The sequence below is a fragment of the Rissa tridactyla genome, chromosome 5, assembly GCF_028500815.1.
Source record: "Rissa tridactyla isolate bRisTri1 chromosome 5, bRisTri1.patW.cur.20221130, whole genome shotgun sequence".
NCBI lineage: Eukaryota > Metazoa > Chordata > Aves > Charadriiformes > Laridae > Rissa > Rissa tridactyla.
This window is the reverse complement of record NC_071470.1, coordinates 55140822-55159768: the sequence shown is the minus strand read 5'-3', so window position 1 is coordinate 55159768 and position 18947 is coordinate 55140822. Positions and strand designations below refer to the sequence as shown.

At 39.3% G+C, this 18947-nt stretch overlaps 1 protein-coding gene across 3 annotated transcripts in view; it reads right to left on the bottom strand.

The window, feature by feature from the left end:
* Positions 1-18947, bottom strand: part of BANK1 (B cell scaffold protein with ankyrin repeats 1) — a 161644-nt gene that overhangs the window by 90564 nt on the left and 52133 nt on the right. For all 3 annotated transcript variants that reach the window (XM_054203896.1, XM_054203898.1, XM_054203897.1), the window contains exon 7: positions 15203-15323. In XM_054203896.1, coding sequence (XP_054059871.1) covers positions 15203-15323 — 121 coding nt within the window. The remainder of the gene's footprint in view (positions 1-15202; positions 15324-18947) is intronic.

Sequence of the window (18947 nt, the reverse complement as noted above, 5' to 3'; positions counted from 1 at the left end):
CTGAGAAATCTCTTTTTTCTTTTTTTTTTTTTTTTCCTGACAGAGGGATTTTAGAGCACTTCAGTTCTATTGAGAAATAAGTTTTCTTGCAAGGGGAAGAAAACTCTTCAGCCAAGACATGCTTTTGCTTAGGTGTATATTATTTAATGCTTTAGGAATATTGTTAATCTGAGACATTTGAATGGGACATTTTTAGAGGGTAATGGTGCTATGTTTTCATATTAAAAGATGTTTCTGAAAATTCACATGACTACCAGAGACTTGCAAAAATTTGCTAATCCCTGTAATGAAAAATCACAGAATTTAAAGATTAATATATCAGGTAATGGTTTTTAGGATATATCTGAGAGAGCATGATACTCATTTCTGTCACAGACTTTAATTTGCACCTTGGAGAACTGGGACAAAGCTAAACTGAAGTCAGTTTATCATTTCAGCATAGTCCTGTATTCTAACTCTAAGAGTAGTGAAGTGTTACATACAACAACAAAGAAGGAGAGATCAAGCATAAACAATACTTCCCTCTGCTTTCATACTCTTACTTTCTAATCGCTTGTGGTTTGTTATATAGTAATTTGTCTACGAATCAGCATGAAGTGTATCTCTTTTTCAACTACGCATCCAGCCTGCCTCTGGCACCATCAACGTCTTCCACCCTCAGGGTCTTTTGGCAGTATCTTTACTACCCACTGCATGAAGGAGTGCTTCCTCTAGTTTGTTTTGAACTTAGCTCCTGCTAAGTTCTACTGATAGTCCCTAATGCATCTTATTCTCCATCCCTGTCTGCCCTCTCTGCACTTAAAGTGATCTACTCATTCCCAGAATTTCTTTCTTGAAGAGCTCCAGTCTACTTAATCGTGCCTTATAAAGAATCAACTCCATCACCCCCACTGCTCTTTTCTGAACCTTTTCCAGCTTTAATGTAACTATTTTGAGATGACAGGAGAAGAGCTGCACATGATACTCAACTTGTGGGTGAACCATGTAATTTATGCGTTGTCATAATTATGTCCTGTTTTGCTCTCTATTCCTTTTCTAATAATTCCTAGTATTTCATTTGCTTTTTGATCTGCTGCCTAGCAACAAGTTGATGTTATCATGGAACTGCGTGGTCTTATTCCTCAGTGCTAATAGCCTGCTCAAAGCCTCTCATTTTGTATGACAACATAGGACTGCTTTTTCCACTTGCATCACTTCATTTTTACCTACAATGAATATCATCTGACATTTCACTGCATAATTACTAAATCTCATCAGGCCTTTCCCCCATTTTTTTTCCCCCGATTAGCTTTCCTCCTTGCTACCCTGAATACTTTGTCTCACTAGCTAAGTTTTTTCCAACTGTCTGCCTCCTGGTTTTGGCCAGTTATTCATCCATGCCCAGCCAATTACTGACTTCATCAGCTTTGCTGACTCTTACAAAAATCTACAAGAAATCTACAAAGCAAGACTTTGCATTACAGAAAATTTATTTTATTACAATTTCTGTTAATTTGTCTGGTAGAGACAACACATTAACCTGCTTCTAGTTCTCAAGGTCCCCAGAGAAACTGGGTTTTGGCATCACAGTTAGACCTTCTAGTACTACAGAACTGAAGACTTGCACACTGCTGTTAAGAACACAGCTATTTTACTTTTAAATCTCCTCAGAGCTCTTAATGAATACCAGTTAGTCATGGTAATTTCTTTATGCTCAACTTGCCCATTTTTGCTATAACTGCATGATCCCTGCAACTCCAGACAGTCTCGTTCCGCATGCCTCCCAACCAGGAATACAGCTTGGAAGTCTACGCAGTTTCTTCAAGCTTTCTTGAGTTCTCTTTTGTATCCCAGTCATCAGTTGTCCTACAGACAACCCAGGACATTTTCAGCCCCTCATGTGCTGGAAGAAAGAGTAGTAGTTACAACTCCTTTCATAATTCTCTTAGCTGCCAGTCTTTAACAAACTTTCTCATTTTCACATTCTTCTACATACTAAAATTTGACTCAGCAGTCGTGAATTTGTGTACCCCCTTTCTCCCCACCTCCCTTTTGCTCCTGCAGAATGTTAACATGGGAGAAAGTAAAACCTCACCCCACCATTAGATACAAAGATTCAAGGAACAAGAACAGTTCTTGGAACGGCGTAACCAAGTATTGATTGACGAGGAAAAATGTTAGGACAATTCTTGATTGATTGCATTTTGGACTAAAAATATTCCACCACTATCCCACTCCAATATTGTTTTGACACAAGGTATTTGAGTTGGCTACATTTTAGTCAAAAGTCACACTAACAACCCTAAATTGATTTTTAAATAAATTGAGTGTTGCCTGACTTTTATTTACACCAGGCAACCAAAAATCCAACCAAGAAACTGTAAATACACAGCACCTGTGTAAATCAAGAAGCCTGGGCTAGCTGAGCTTCTATTGACAAGGGTATGTGTTTTATGGATTCCTTTATATTTTCAGTGTGCTTTAAAATCCTTTGAGTTAAAATATACAACCTTAAAACTGTATAGCAGCTAAGATTTTTGAGAGAAGTAGGTGTTGCATAACTTGTTTACTCCATATTGTTCAACATTTTAACCGAAGCTCCCCAAACTGGACTTAATTCTGTAATTAATTATAGAAGAACTATAAATGTTACTCCAGAAGCCATTTGACTTCTCATTCTTGTCTTATACTTCGCTAACTACAGGGAAAAACTAACCCCCCAGAAACTGAGAGAAATATATACTAACTTAAGGAGCTGTCACGTGAGCATTAAAATGTATGCAAGTCATTTTAAGGCTGGGACAACAGCATCAAAGCGAAGTGTACTTTTGCACATTACACAGGATTCTCTTGAACTAAAAAAAAAAAAGTGTCCAAGCCCAAGCTAATATCTTAATGCGTCTGTCTTTTGCTATCAATTTTTTTTTTTTTAAGATGTTCAGCAATTAAATAGGTGCTGAGCAATAACTTTGAAGAAGAGAACATTCCATGAACTCTAATCAATAATCTGCATCCTGTTAGCAGACTCTAAAGGTCAAATGTAGTCAGTAAATGGAGCCTTAACAAAGTATTAATAACATGCTCTAAAAGAATTTCCGTTCTATGCTAATGAAACCTGAAACAATTGGTTACAAGGGGAAATAAGTCTATATTACCAATGGACTGGGTGCTATGATTTCTTCATCAATATAAAAGAGTCAGTGGTATTTATAAGCCTGTTCTAGGTTTATATCTGAGTTTTCAAAGTAACACAAACCAGAGTTATCCCAGAACCAACTCCAAAGCCCCTTCAGTTCCTTTGCAGTTGAACTGTTTTTCTGGTCACCACTCATCTCATCCCTAGCTAGGTTTGATATTCAAGCAGGACTACTACACTTACATACTTTGAACATTACAGGAGACTACATCATTAACAAATGAAATACCTCAGAGCCAGCCACAGAGGATGGTAAAAATCAATAAATCAATTTCCTAAAACAAAGGTTTTTTTAATATTGCTCCTTGCAGTAAGCAGAAAAAAAAGAAAGGCTGTCTTTGGGTATGAAAAATTTAACAGCAGCACTGGCAGTGAGATCTTTTACATAATACTTTAAAAAGACATAAGTGAAACAATTTTTTTTAACACCACATAAACAATATTGAAGCACCTTCACCAAGAACAGGAGATAGAAATAGTTTCACTTATTTCTTATTTTGAGAACAAGTATACAGATAAATCTGATCTGTACATCTTCACAACTATTTGGATTACGTGAGCTTTGCTATAAAATCATACAGCCTCAAAACGTTGGTTCTAGCTACGATTATAGCTGAAGAAGCCGTCAAGGATGGTGCTGTTGCTACATACCAACCTATCAGTCAGCAACTTTGTGCAACAATGCAACAAATTTCCATACATATATGCAGATACAAGCAGGACTGCTTTTATTCAATAGCAGAGGGATTTTCTTTTTGTACGAGATCCAATGGGATCTTAGATGGAAAGGCAATTTCCAAAAAGGTTAATTTGAAACCAGCATCAATGCTAGCATCACTCTTACACCTCTGAACAAAGAGGCTACAAGGATTACATTATTTTCTTGGGAGTGTGTTAAATCTAACGATTGAACTTAATTATTAAAGTGTTAATTCCAGAATACAAATCTTGCTTAAGGCATAAATTACTGACAGTCATTATAAATAATTTCATCTTTTCTATCTTTTCATAGCATCCACTTCAAAAATGTGCATAAGAGGGAAAGTTCTGTTCACAGCATACTTCACAGTATGAATTTCCACCCCATGCTTAAAACAGGTGCAACAGACAAGAAACCCTAAGTCCAGAGAGGATAAATAATATAAATTGCATAAGGATTACAAAATTATTGTAACCTATCTCCTAATTTCATTCAAGAGCTCTCTCTGCAACATCTAATGTTACAGATAAATTTAAATACTATGGTGAAATCCCCTTCTATAATAAATATGGCTTTATTATCTCTAAATAAATGAACTACTGACCCTTGAATTGAAAGGTTTTTAGAAGTACAAAGCATTATGGTAAACTGGAAATTTTAACAGGAATTGAATGCTCAGGGGAAAAAAAACCCATCACATTTATACCATTATTGGTATACTGTTATTACAAGTAACACAGAGTAAAATTGGCTGCCTGAAATAGTTCGTATTGCTAAATGTGTAGTTTGCGCTTTCTATGATTGGATTTTTTTTAGCCATAAGCCTTGCATGGAATTTAACACAGTTCCTTTTTAGTAATACAACTGTATGAACGCACTCTTCCTCCCAACAAAGATTTAGCAAAATACAATAGTGAAAAAAAACACTGGATTTTTGCCAGGCCATGCAACATGATATGTTGTAGCATTGTCAGCTAGTGGACATGATCATAAAACACAACATACAGCCACATTCAAAAGTTTCAAGTCCTTCCCTTTCAGACATTACTGAACTTGTTGGTGCTTCTACTCTGCTCAAAATGAGCAGAACCCAAAGACCTATTTTCTTGTGCAAGGAGATCTGAACTACCACAGGCCTTATACAGTAGAGTGGTCACATAGACCCTTTTTAGAAAAAATGCACATCAGATGAGCACAAACATGGCTTCTGGGGCTTCCTACTGTACAGATGCATTCAGAGGAAAGAGCTGTCTCACAATAGCTGACTACTGTCACACAAGTCTTACCACCCTAAGCTGGTGATCCCGGCTAATAAAACTCACCACTGTGCTCTCCTCAGCCAGGTGTCCCTACTCCCAAAAGAACAACCGAAAACTCTTCTCTGTTGACAAGAAATAATAGGCTTCTAACTCAAAAAACTGCCTGGGGAGACTCATCCTTTAAGGAATCCAAACGTAATTGAACTACAACATCATACTATTCCCAGTACCTTACTTTTACTTCAGCTGCTTTCTTTTGGGCACGATAATATTCCATCTCCAGCCTAGACTGGGTACCAACAAGGTTGGGATTAGAAGCGGAGAAAGCTCTGTTCAGACTTCTTTTCCCTTCCCCTCGAGGAATTAATGCTAGGCATGAGAGTGATCCAGTTGCTGCTGCAGAGTTAATGATTCAGCAACGAACAATGTAGGAGGAAAAAGCTTACAGCCATGACAACTGCTCTTTCTGCATTACAGTCAGCCATGAACAGTTTCAGACATCAAACTGTACCCGCTGCTCCCACAGATGGTTCATACATACCATGTGGTGTGGAGAGAGGGAGCCACACAAGTACCAGAAGCTTCTGGGGAAAGCAGGTATGCAGCTGCATCTATCGGTCCTGGGCTTTGAGAATCCGTTTCATTTAACTATCCTAACACTTCTGGACCATAAGAGTATCTTCAGGTTCAAGTCAAACAGATGTGCACTACTTTTCCTTTAGCCATGTAGATCACCAGCTGGGATTAGGAGGCCCCTGACTTGTCACCTCACCCCTCCACCCACTAAATGCCTTGTAAATACATCTTTTCCAGGTAGCAATATACGGTGGTGTATTGATAAAATACAGAAAATAAGCAAGTCCTCAAACCCACAGGCACTAACCTCATGTCACCTCCATCCACTACAGCACCACCAGCCTTACTCTCAGAAAGGGAGGACCTCCACATCTTGTTTCAGTGTTGTGCAGGATCAGTTGCCCATCAGAGCAGACGCATGCAAAGACTTTATCGAGTGGTTCAAATGGACAGATTTAATTTCTTCTGCCCATGAAACAGAAGCCTGGTGCCATCAAGTTGCAACACGAGGCAAAAAGCTATTGTGAGGACCATCAGATGACCATACTGAGCTCTGCCAATTTAAGACACACAATTTTAACCGTTTGATTTGCAAAGCCTTTTCAGGCAACAGAACTGACAGGCCCCTGCACTTACACAAAGTAGGATGCAACCTTCATGGGCCAAACTTTCCAAGTCTTGCTGATAGAAAACTGTGAACTATTGAACTGCTTAAGGCCACTCTAGTATGATCTCTCTCTTGGTAAATACTACACCAACAGTTGTGATGGCTGCTGTTCCCTCAGCAGTGTACCGCAATAATACTTCCAACACCCATTTCTGTATGCAACTGGAACCAGTAATCATTCTCTGCCCTGCCTCCCTTCTCTGTGGCTTTGTAACCTATGCAGTGGGAGGAAAAAAGATATCGTTGGACTTGACCTCTCAGAAATTCCTCCCCTAAACACCTACTTAATTAATTAAAAAATATAGTAAGGTTAATGACCTCAAAAGACACGATTGAAGCCTACTGTCTTTCTTTTTGCCCTCATCCTGAAAAGTGGCACCACTAACTGCTTAAATCCCTCCCAAGTCACCTAACAAAGGTGAAGAAGCTATCTCTTTTCTATGGGTTCTACAGAAAAAGTCAATCACAACTAAGGATACCATTGTCAAAATAACCAAGAAAGAATAACCAACTGCAAGATCTACTTGTGTCATGTTTTTTTAAACTATAATTGTTCACTTAATTGCCAATTCACAAAATTCGGTGTGCTCTTAAGAGAAATTAGATGTTCTGCTGTAAAGAAATTTCCACCATACTGTGTTTAACTGCTTTAACTGAAGTTTTGTATTATACACAGTAGCAAGATGCTGTAATTATTTGAAAGCACGCATGCTTCAGGCAGAAAATACCATTCTTGAACTTCCAGGTTTGTCACACTGAATTGCAGAAAATTGCTGGAACTTTTATCAGCTGTGAAACTGGAACAACTGGTACATTTCAGCTAAATATATAGAACTGAACAGAAGTAGTAGTTATTAGTGTAACTAGAAGCGAACAGCTTTTGCTCAGTAGCAGTCCTTTAATGAAGAATGTTAACTGAGAAAAGCTGCTGCTGTTTGGCAACTACACTAAGAACTAGGTAGTTGGTGATCATAAGCAGGAAGGAAAGGTTGAAGAGAAAGTGCCCAAATGGCATATTTTTAAGTGCATTAAGGTGGCTTCTTCACCTTTCAACTAACTTTGAGGCCAGTGCTTGCTTTTAATTAAAAAGTTTTAGTTGACATACCCAAGGTTAAGATGGAATTTCTGTTTCATATGTTTTGTCCTGTCATAATCCCTTTTCTACTCTTCTCTGCAGAGCATTCTGGAACACCTCAGCTATAAAACAGTATAAAAACTAATATGACTGTATTGTAGCACTGCCTTAGCCTGTGGGAATTTTCATAAAATTGTAGTAAGCAAACAGAACAGCCTACAGTGATAATTCTGCAGATCTTTTAAGACATCCTTCTTTTATTTCCCAAATTATTGATACAGGACATTACTTTTTTTTTTTTAAGCAATTTAAATAGACACTTAAAATTACTTCTACAGTCTCAGTATCAATTAAACCAAAGAAATACTTAAAGCCCCATCTGTTTCTTCTCACCCAGTCTATCTTTTCTTTCATTGTTTTGCTAGCAGCTGAAAACCCAGACTCTAATTCTTCTTTTGGGATAGACGTTTCAGCTTGAAGGAAAGAATCAGAGAAATCAGGATAGGACTTGTTGTGTTGCTAGCAGTGTTAAGTGACAAAAAGCAGTATTTTCTACAAAAAGAGTAAGTTTGGGACTTTTGTAAGCCTTGATGTTTGAGTTTAATCAGAGCAATAGTAACAGATAACTTGTAAAAAAAGGAAAACTCATTAATAGTGGAGAAAGAAACAGGTTTTCCTTAAGTAAACTGCCATCCTTGGACAGGAATCAATGCACCAAGAATTCCCAAACCTGAGGAATCAAGAGCAGAATCAGAGCTTCCCAAGCTCAAGAAAAGTTTTGAAATATGAATTTGGATTTGTTAGGAATAATACACATACAAGTTACCCTGAATTCAGTTTGGTACAGAATGTATGATATTCAGGACAGTACCTCCAACATTAGTTACATGCTTTTCCAGCCGGGATGGAGGACACCACCACTAAAAATCCCAGACATGCTTTGGCTCATCTTTCAGTTAATACTGTTGTTAAACACCATGTTTTTCCAGTGCCTTCTATTCAGTTTGTGTTTACCTTTCTTAGCTTATTGGGCTTCCAGTATTCCCCTTCAGAGACTGTAGAATAATCTCTTTAAATATCACTCATTACTAAAACATTTTTCCCCCTAATAAGCTGAATAAAAGTCTTTATCTTAATTCTTCTGTACTGCTAGCAGGTAATATCAACACATAATCCTAAATATATTTTGACAAAGTTCAGATACTTTTATCTTCTTTAGAACTACATAAAATGCATCGTACAAAAACAATAAAAGGCAATTAAAACAAAAAAAAAAAAAGGCACAGGTCAGGTCTGAAGTGTGCACTTTATCTCCAACATGCTTTCACATATACATCAGTTCCAACACTATTTTTCTGGTAGAGACTCCTGCTTTACTTTTTGGTTACTACAACAACTATTACAATAGGATACTTCATCAAAAGCAAGCAACTGAAAGTCATCCTATGCATGGCAAAATACATTCCAATGGCTATCACTGGAAACCATGGCTTGTAAAAAAATCAGCACAAATTTCTATTTTTACCATTTCCAGTTGCTGCCTTTTATAAATCAATTTCTTTTGAATACTACTGAGCAACTTAAGGTGAGGTCAAAAAACAAATAAAGACATAGCATCAGAGTTCTCTCCATTTAGGCTGAGATGCAATTTCCTTCCTGCATGTAGTCCAACAAGTGAGATCCCATACAGAAAGAATATTTCACACATGTTAAAGTGCTTGCTGGGCTATAGCCCTAGTTTTCAAATTGCAAGGAACTTCATAAAGTCTGATGTGCTACTCAAACAATTCACCTTGCTTAGACAGCACGAGATTCAAATTTCCAGAATACATATTTGTTAGCCATAGCAAAATCTCCCTTATCAGAAATCATTACATCCAGTGATATACCTATCCTAAGCAGGTAAAGTTGTTCTGTTAGACGTTATGGTAACACAGTAAGTTTTTCAGGACATCTTGCTTTTTTTTATTAGTATTTAAAAGAAATAGGAATACTGAAAATATTATAGTTGAGTCTACCCCAGGGAAATAACAATGGATGACTCTACCCTAAGCACATCTTATTTATAGGCATGCTTACATATACCTATGTTAGTGTAGAGACAGGCAATCACACACATTCATGAGACGTGGCTATATTGATACAATAGACTGGGTATAACAGACCAGTCAATCAGAAAAGATCATATTAAACAAGGAACTACACAGAAGGCCTGTGATCAAGGTGTTCAAAGTCTCCAACTTAATTTGAATAAATGGAAACTGAAAGACAAGTAAACAGCCTCAGGGTCTGCATGAAAGATAACTTCCTGGCACAACTGGTAGGTGAGCCTACCAGGGGAAGTGCCTTGCTAGACCTACTGTTCACAAACAGTGAAGGACTAGTGGGAGAAGTGGTGGTCGGAGGTCGTCTTGGGTTTAGTGATCATAAAATGGTCAAGTTTTCAATTCTTAGTGATGTAAGGAGGGGGGTTAGCAAAACCTCCACCTTGAACTTCCAGAGGGTGGACTTTGGCCTGTTCAGAACACTGGTTGAGAGTCCCTTGGGAGATAGTCCTGAAGGGCAAAGGGGTCCAGGAAGGCAGGATGCTCTTCAAGAAGAAAATCTTAAAGGCCCAGGAGCAGGCTGTCCCCAAGTGCCACAAGTCTAAAGGGTGGGGAAAATGGCCAGTCTGGATGAATAAGGAACTTCTGATGGGACTTAGGAACAAAAGGAGGGTTTACCACCTTTGGAAGAAGGGACAAGCAACTCAGGAGGAGTACAGAGATCTCATTAGGTTATACAGAGAGAAAATTAGGAAGGCAAAAGCCCAGCTAGAGCTGAACTTGGCCACTAACATTAAGGACAATAAAAAAAGCTTTTATAAATACATCAACAAAAAGAGAGCCAGGGAGAATCTCCATCCCTTACTGGATGCGGGGGGGAAAGTTGCAACCAAGGACGAGGAGAAGGCTGAGATACTTAATGCCTTCTTTGCCTCCGTCTTCAATAGTCAGACCAGCTATCCCCAGGGTGTTCAGTCTCCTGAGCTGGAAGATAAGGATGGAGAGCAGAACAACCCACCCATAATCCAGGAATCAATGATCTGCTTCTGCACCTAGACACAGATAAGTCTACGGGGCAACATGGAATTCACCCAAGAGTACCCAGGGAGCTGGCTCTCTCCATCATTTATCAACAGTCTTGGTCAACAGGGGAGGTACCAGATGACTGGAGGGTGGCTAATGTGACGCCCATCTACAAGAAGGGTCGGAAGGAGGATCCGGGGAACTACAGGCCTGTCAGCCTGACCTCGACACCAGGAAAGATCATGGAGAGGATCATCTTGAGTGAGCTCTCACGGCAAGTGCAGGGCAGCCACAAAATCAGGGCCAGCCAATATGGGTTTAGGAAAGGGAGGTCCTGCTTAACCAACCTGATCTCTTTCTATGACCATGTGACCCGCCTTCTGGATGCGGGGAAGGCTGTGGACGTTGTCTATCTGGACTTTGGTAAGGCCTTTGACACCGTCCCCCACAGCATTCTCCTGGAGAAGCTGGCGAATCATGGCATAGACAAGTGTACTCTTCGCTGGGTTAAAAACTGGCTGGATAGCCATGCCCAGAGAGTTGTGATTAATGGGGTGAAATCCTCCTGGCAGCCAGTCACCAGTGGTGTCCCTCAGGGCTCAGTTTTGGGGCCAGTTTTGTTTAATATCTTTATCAATGATCTGGATGAGGGGACTGAGCGCACCCTCAGTAAGTTTGCAGATGACACCAAGCTAGGTGGGAGAGTTGATCTGCTTGAGGGTAGGAAGGCTCTACAGAGGGACCTGGACAGGCTGGATCGATGGGCCAAAGCCAACTGTATGAGGTTTAATAAGGCCAAGTGCCGGGTCCTGCACTGCGGTCACAACAACCCCAAGCAACGCTACAGGCTTGGGGGAGAGTGGCTGGAAAGCTGCCCGGCAGAGAAGGACCTGGGGGTGCTGGTGGACGGCCAGCTTAACGTGAGCCAGCAGTGTGCCCAGGTGGCCAAGAAGGCCAACAGCATTCTGGCTTGTGTCAGGAATAGCGTGGCCAGCAGGAGTAGGGAAGTGATCGTGCCTCTGTACTCGGCACTGGTGAGGCCTCACCTCGAGTCCTGTGTTCAGTTCTGGGCCCCTCTGTACAAGAGGGACATAGAAGTGCTGGAGCGTGTCCAGAGGAGAGCTACCAGGCTGGTGAGGGGTCTGGAGACCAGGTCATATGAGGAGAGGCCGAGGGAGCTGGGTGTGTTTAGCTTGGAGAAGAGGGGGCTGAGGGGAGACCTTATTGCCCTCTACAACTACCTGAAAGGAGGTTGGAGGGAGGTGGGTGTTGGCCTCTTCTCCCAGGTGACTAAGGACAGGACCAGAGGAAATGGTCTGAAGTTGTGGCAGGGGAGGTTTAGATTAGATATTAGGAAGAATTACTTTACTGAAAGAGTGGTCAGGCACTGGAACAGCCTGCCCAGGGAGGTGGTTGAGTCACCATCCCTGGAGGTGTTTAAGAAACGTCTAGATGTGGCACTTCAGGATATGCTCTAGTGACAGAGATTGTAGGGGTTTTTTTTGTGTGTGTATGGTTGGACTCGATGACCTCAAAGGTCCTTTTCAACCATGACGATTCTATGATTCTATGAAAAAAATACTATAAACATGATCATGTATGTACATGATAGGAAATACACAGTGAGAGCTATAGCAATATAATGTACATACTTTTGTTCTTATCACGTAAAATGATGAAATTGCATTTCTGATGGAGATTCTGTGTACAAAATAAAGACAGTTATAAGATTGCCATAAATTAGTGCATCTGAAATTATGCATTGAGGAGTGAACATAACAAAGAAGTGCTAGCTGACAGTATTATTCAGACATTTGTAATAGATGTATTGAAAGTAAGATGGTATCAGAGCTGACCTTTTGCACCTTTGCCATCTATCTTGACTTTGCCAACCTAGACACCAACCTCTCACAAGTACTGCATTCATCATACTAAAAAGTTGTTGAACAGCGACTCTGGGGAGGGGAACAGCTCTTGAAAAATTACATAAGCAAAGATGCATCTGGTGATGTCCTGATCTAAACCATTGTTAATACAGGCAAGCATCACATTGCATTTTTCTTTAATTGGGTCATATGCATTTTTCCTATTAGATTTTATATTTAGTTTTACGCTCCTAAGTTTTTAATCACACAGCTGTATACTTTGTGAGAACTCAAACCATGCAATTCATTAGTTATCCAATAAAATTAATCACAAGTACTTTGTTATTTCTTCACTTTGAGTTCATAGAGAAGTCTCAAGTACAGCAATTTATCAGCTGTACCCTGATGTGCTAGCTATAAAGTTAAAACCAAGGTAAAACCATACAGAGAAAAGTTTCTTTTATCTATGCCTAATGCTGCAAGCCTGACCTCTTGTAGTCATGCCAAAGTCAAACTTTTAAACTTCTTTTACTGTTTAGGTTGAAAGGAGTGCATCTTTACTTTGGAAGCATGTAGGTTCCAAGGAGTGCATCTACCTTTGGGTAGAGGTATTAAGTTAGAGCTATTACACCCAGACTGGAAAGCCAGAAGATACAGTACAGTCCATTAGATGCTAGATGCAGAAAAAAACGCTCACTCCAGCTTTTGGAGGAAAATTACATATTCAAAGCTTTACGAACTAAGCATTTTATATCAAGTCTAACCAGAGGCTCTCTTTATTGAGTTCAATAGACTTTGAAGCCTTTAGAAGCGAAGTCTGGAAGTGGGCAGGAATCCTACAGAATCACATACCAGTTGTCACTGAGAAGTTAAAAGTTTAACTGTATTCTGACTTATTGACTGCCTCTATTTCAACCAAGTATGTCTTACTGCAAAATGTGTGTGTTCCCCCTGGAAACAGAAAACTGGATTTGTGGCATAAGTTAGCCTGTTTTGATGACTAGGAAAAAGCAGCACATACAGAAATTATGAACGTAGGGCTGATTCATCTGCCTGCTCAAAGACAGGGAAAATTCATCTCAGTGCTATAGAGCTTTTAGTCCGATAGCTTCATAACCTTCCCAAAAGTATTTCATTAGTTTTCATTCTTTGGCAATTTCTCTTTGGAAGAAAAAATGGTACTTGGAATAAAATGCTATAAAAATGGCTGAACAAGGAGATGCTTGTCTCATCTCTTAGACCTGATATGTCTAATGTCCATTTGGGATGCTCTTACAGGGAGTCAGAGACATGGGTTTACATACCTTTCAAACAAAAATGGGATCAGAGCCTAGGTCTCCCGCATTCTGAGTCCTTCCAGCTCTGCTGGAAGTCTCCACAGCTTGCTTTCATGAAGAATCTAGGCATCTAACTTTGTACTCTCCTGTTGCACTTTACATCAAACCAGTTAATTTTAAGGTCACTACTTGGCTGAAGTTCACAACTCGCCCTTGAACCACATAGGCCTTTTGGGGAGGGACTGCAGGTTGGTAAGCATTATTCTCAATATTCAAAAACGTACCCATATCTAACTGGTTACCAGAGAAACACAAAATCTTTTGCTCATCAGAACTAACACTTCATATTAGGAACACCTGTCTAGTGTGTCCCACACACCCTCATCCTGCAATCTCGCACAGGAAAATGTCAAGGACAGTTGCCTCACTTAACACCCTACTTGTTTCCTTCCACTAACCTAGACTCACATTTAAGCTCGTTTTTAGAATACAAGTAGAATCATGTTTATCTAGTACAGAGGGGTGAATTCCATCAAAGAAACCTTACAGAAAAGGAAAGGAAGCATAATCACGATCACAGTAGAGTTACCTTCAAAACTTGCTATATTTGGTTATGAGAAGTAAGTGTTATATTTTACTTGGATGTAGTGAGCTTATTTTCTCAAAACCATAGACCAAGTACATAAAACAGAACTCAGCCAATAACTCAAACACTTCTTTCTTAAGTATTTCAGAAGGGAAACATATTTTCTTGGCTTTTGTTTTTCCCCAAAAGTTTCTTAGAAAAGCTGAGGTCTAACACACATCTGAAATATCATAATAATGCTTTCAAAACACTAACTAAATAATCACACTCTTGGTTTATTGCAAACCAGTCTGAATCCTTAATTAGTGGTTAATGAATTCAACCAGGACCCCCCATTTTGTACAAAATAGTAGATTTCGTTGATACACTACAGAACTGTGCAAATAGTGTGTCTACTTTATAGACAAATCCTATTTTAACTCACCTGGGTTAATTTTTTTTTTTCTTTAATTAAAAATAATATAACTACCTTTTGGCCAGAAGTAATGGAAACTACTAAATGCATAGGTATTAAAACAAATGGAGAAGTTTATTGCTGTTCTAACTTCAAAAGCCATCCATTCTCTTCAGCTAGGGAAATCTTTCCAATTTTCTTTTTTGTCACCAAACTTTGAGAAACTGAAGTTTAAACTGTACTGCAGAAGAGCAATTAGTAAAAAATTATATAATGTACAGACATAAAAATGTCTTTTATTGCCTGTTTTCACCGTAAGTATAAATTTGCTCAGCTGTAAAGCCGATTGAACACCCAGACAAGTAGAAATACACAATACTGAGTCACGAAGTAGTGATTTACAGAATTCTTTTCCACATTTTTCCTGGTTATGTTGTCTTTATTGTGGATACCTGCATTTCACTAGTGGCTTTAAATATTTAAAGATTGTCTTATTAACATTTATAAGTAATAACCATAGCATCAGTAATAAAAAACAATGCACACAAGAAGTGACTCACTAGGTGGTTGATGGTGCTCTTCTTCACTTTGGAATGGGCTGAATTCATAAGTAGATATTCTGCTTTTCAACAGAAAAGTCAGAACATTGTCCAGCTTCTCGACAGAAGAAAATTTAAAAGCCTGTTTCAAAGAAAAAAAAGTGCATTTGTTGTGTATGTATTTTTAACTTTATCCTCAAAGTGATGGTGAATCAAATTATTTAAAACAGTATTATTACCAACTTACTAAGAGTAAGAGCTGCATAGTTTTTGAACGCTACAGAAGAGATGTTCTAATATAGAAGGATCACAATAACGTGATACAATTGAAGAGAAACAGGTATTATAACTTACGAAATTCAGCCATGACTAAAAACTTCTGGATGAAGGGTAAGGACAGGAAGATTTGTGTTTATCAACTCTCGATTTAGTTATAACAATGCAGTGTAATAACCAGGAACTGTTATGACAGATGTGAGGTGCCAATAAATCCAAGGTCTTACTGCAGCAGTAATTCAGGATGAGTTTAAAGACTGCAGTACCTCTCTATTACCCAAAACCTCTACATTAAAATTATGTACTTTGCTATGTAGGAAACAGCTTCAATTCCATCAGCCAAGGCATAATATTGCTGACAGAATAAGGAACTGACAGCAACCAGTTTGACAACCTTCCTACCAAATACATAGTCTTTAGACAAGGGAAATCCTCAGTGACTGCCATGAGATCTTTTTTTTGACTGCCTCTTTCTGGACAGAAGGCCAAGATCTATTTCTAACGACTCTCAAGGTAGCCATAATTAAGTGTTTCTTTGCTTAGTGTGAGAAGAGAAGCATGACTACTGAGATTTGAACAATAAGGGTATTTTACAACAAGTACTATGACGCTGGTCCAGCCTGTGCTGCACTGGGAACCAAAAGGAGTTCAGCCACAGCAGAGAAGTGCTCAGGAGGAGTTGGTTTACTCTGCTCGGATGTCAGCAGCCCTGTGTTAAAGTTTGCCTTCCCATAGCTGAACTCTTTCTGGTCATGGCAATTCTGGGACCACTAAGAGGGAGTATCTGCAGACACACTTAGCATATAAACTTAAAAAGAACCTCTGTGACTGACATGCTGAGGAGAAAAGGACAGAGGGGTCTAATGATGAAACGCAAAGTTTAATTCCCGAGGCTGTTAGAAGCAAATAAGAAAGTGTGAAGTGATCAGAAAATGTTGAGTACAGAGGCAGGATATAATTTTCAGCTGAGTCCTACAGGAATGACCCAGAATTTGAAGATAAGTTTGTGCAGGTAGGGAGCTACCAGTAATGAAATATTATTGTTTATTTTTCCCATAATTAATACTGGCCCTTCCAATATTGATTATGATACATAAACCCCATTATATTTAGTAACTTGTGACCTATTTCTTTCCATAATTCACTGTTTCTGTATTGTCACATTACATTCTCTGTATTTGTTATTTAATAATTATGAATACTTGACTTAGTCCTCAATAACCAAAGCAATAAGCATTAAAAAGACTCCTCCTAGAAAAAAAAAATCTTTAAGACTTGTTCTAGAATAAAGATCTAACCCAAGTACTAGATTTACAGTTTGAATTGAGAAAGGATATGCAAAACCTCCCAGATACCTATCTAAAACAATCTCTACTAACATGAATATCCACACGATAGTTCAAAAACATTCAGAGGAATAATATTAAAATTCAGTTAGGAAACCATACTATTCTCTCTTATTCCAAGTAGGTCTTCTTCGATACGGTATCATCATTGGTACTACCTTAATAGAGTTTGTGCTGGTTTTGGCTGGGATAGAATTATTCTTCATCATAGGTATTATGGGGCTATGTTTTGGATTTGTGCTGGAAACAGTGTTGATAACGCAGGGGTGTGTTAGCTGTTGCTGAGCAGGGCTTGCACACTGTCAATGCCTCTTCTGCTCCTCACACCGCCCCACCAGTGAGTATGCTGGGGGTGTACAAGAAGTTGGGAAGGGACACAGCCAGGACAGCTGACCCCAACTGACCAAAGGGATATTCCATACCATGTCATATCATGCTCAGCATATAAAGCTGGGGGAAGGAGGAGGAAGGAGGGGACCTTTGGAGTGATGACATTTGTCTTCCCAAGTAACCATTACACATGATGGAGCGCTGCTTTCCTGGAGATGGCTGAACACCTGCCTGGCGATGGGAAGCAGTAGATGAATTCCTTATTGTGCTTTGCTTGTGTTCACGGCTTTTGCTTTACTGTCTTTATCTCAACCCATGAGTTTTCTCACTTTTACCCTTCTGATTCTCTCCCTCAACCCACCATGGGGAGTGAGCGGCTGCGCGGTGCTTAGTTGCCGGCTGCGGTTAAAGCTTAACAGAGTTCAATCTAGAGTAGGGCAAAAATAAGCAATAACACAGGAACCAGCTCAGATGAGTGTATGCGCAAAAACTGTGCCATGCAGAAAGAGGCTCAAAACCACTGGTATTCACTGAAGCAACTGTATAGCAGAAACTCCACTATATAGAAAATAAAAATGTAGGTGGGCTTCTAGCAAACTAAATCTGAAGTAACATTTTTAATTTCTGTTTAAACAGCAGGGACATTTTGAACATTTGTGACCTATCTAGCCCTCTCTGTTCAAAAGAAAATGAACAAAAATCCCAAAAAACACCCCAACAACACCTGCCTCTTATCGTCTTTCCTGAAATGCCCAAGGAGCAATTTCAGACAGAATCCATTTCAGACTGTCGTGTGCATCAAAGCCAAATAACACCGCACAGCCTCTTTTCAGCAAGCACTCAGGGTTATCTTGCCCACAAAGTTCCTCTGCTTTTTAATGAGCTGAGGCAGGAACCCTTCCTTCTCCCTTTCATTCGGGCAGGAATCCAGGGGAGGAGTACCTTAAGAACATATAGCTCTTTCTTTGCACTCACACAACCAAATTTACATGGGATAAAACAATGTTTCACAATCTGAGATAGAGCAAGCTCTTGAAATGAGAAGAGCACACAACTTCAGGTATTAGCAGCAAAATTTTCAAGGCCATAAACAGCTGCATGGCTTAACCACATCAGGCTAGCTCAGTTTTTACAAAAGGCTGCGACAGAAGTTAGACTGTCTGATTAAACTAGAGTTAAATTTCTCATGCTTTAACAGGCCCACCTTCCAATGACCAGCCTATCCATTTCTGTGATTTCCAAGTCAGGCACAATACACTTCTTATACAGAGTCATCAGTGCAATTTGCTTCAAGCTTTCCACCTCAAATTTTTTCCTCTTATTCCAGGGACCTAAAATCTGGAGGCCCAAGCAATGATTTAACAAGCTATCTTGTTAACTAAATCATATTGAGTAGCTTTGTTCTGCTACTTTAAAACAAAGTAGGAAAATCTAGTTTAGCTATTTGTAAAAAAAAGAAGTCTATGTTAATGGTTTTTATCTCACATACAGGAGGGCCTGTTACAGTACTTATGTGAAAATAATAACAGAAATAACAGTGAAACAGAACTGGCAATAGGACCACTCTGCACTATGCAACTCCATACCAACATAAAGATGACCTCCCCCCAGAAAAGGAATTCAGTTTAGAGACTTTTATTCTACTGCCATTCCTGTTCCAGAACACTCACAGACTCTAAGTATGCTGCATTTACATATTTTGATACACTTTACACAGGTCTCTATAGGTGCATGAAATCTTCCCAAGAAATCCCACCAACACAACACACCTGAAGTTCATGCTGAAGCCAACAGAAGTAGAAGCCTATTTAAAG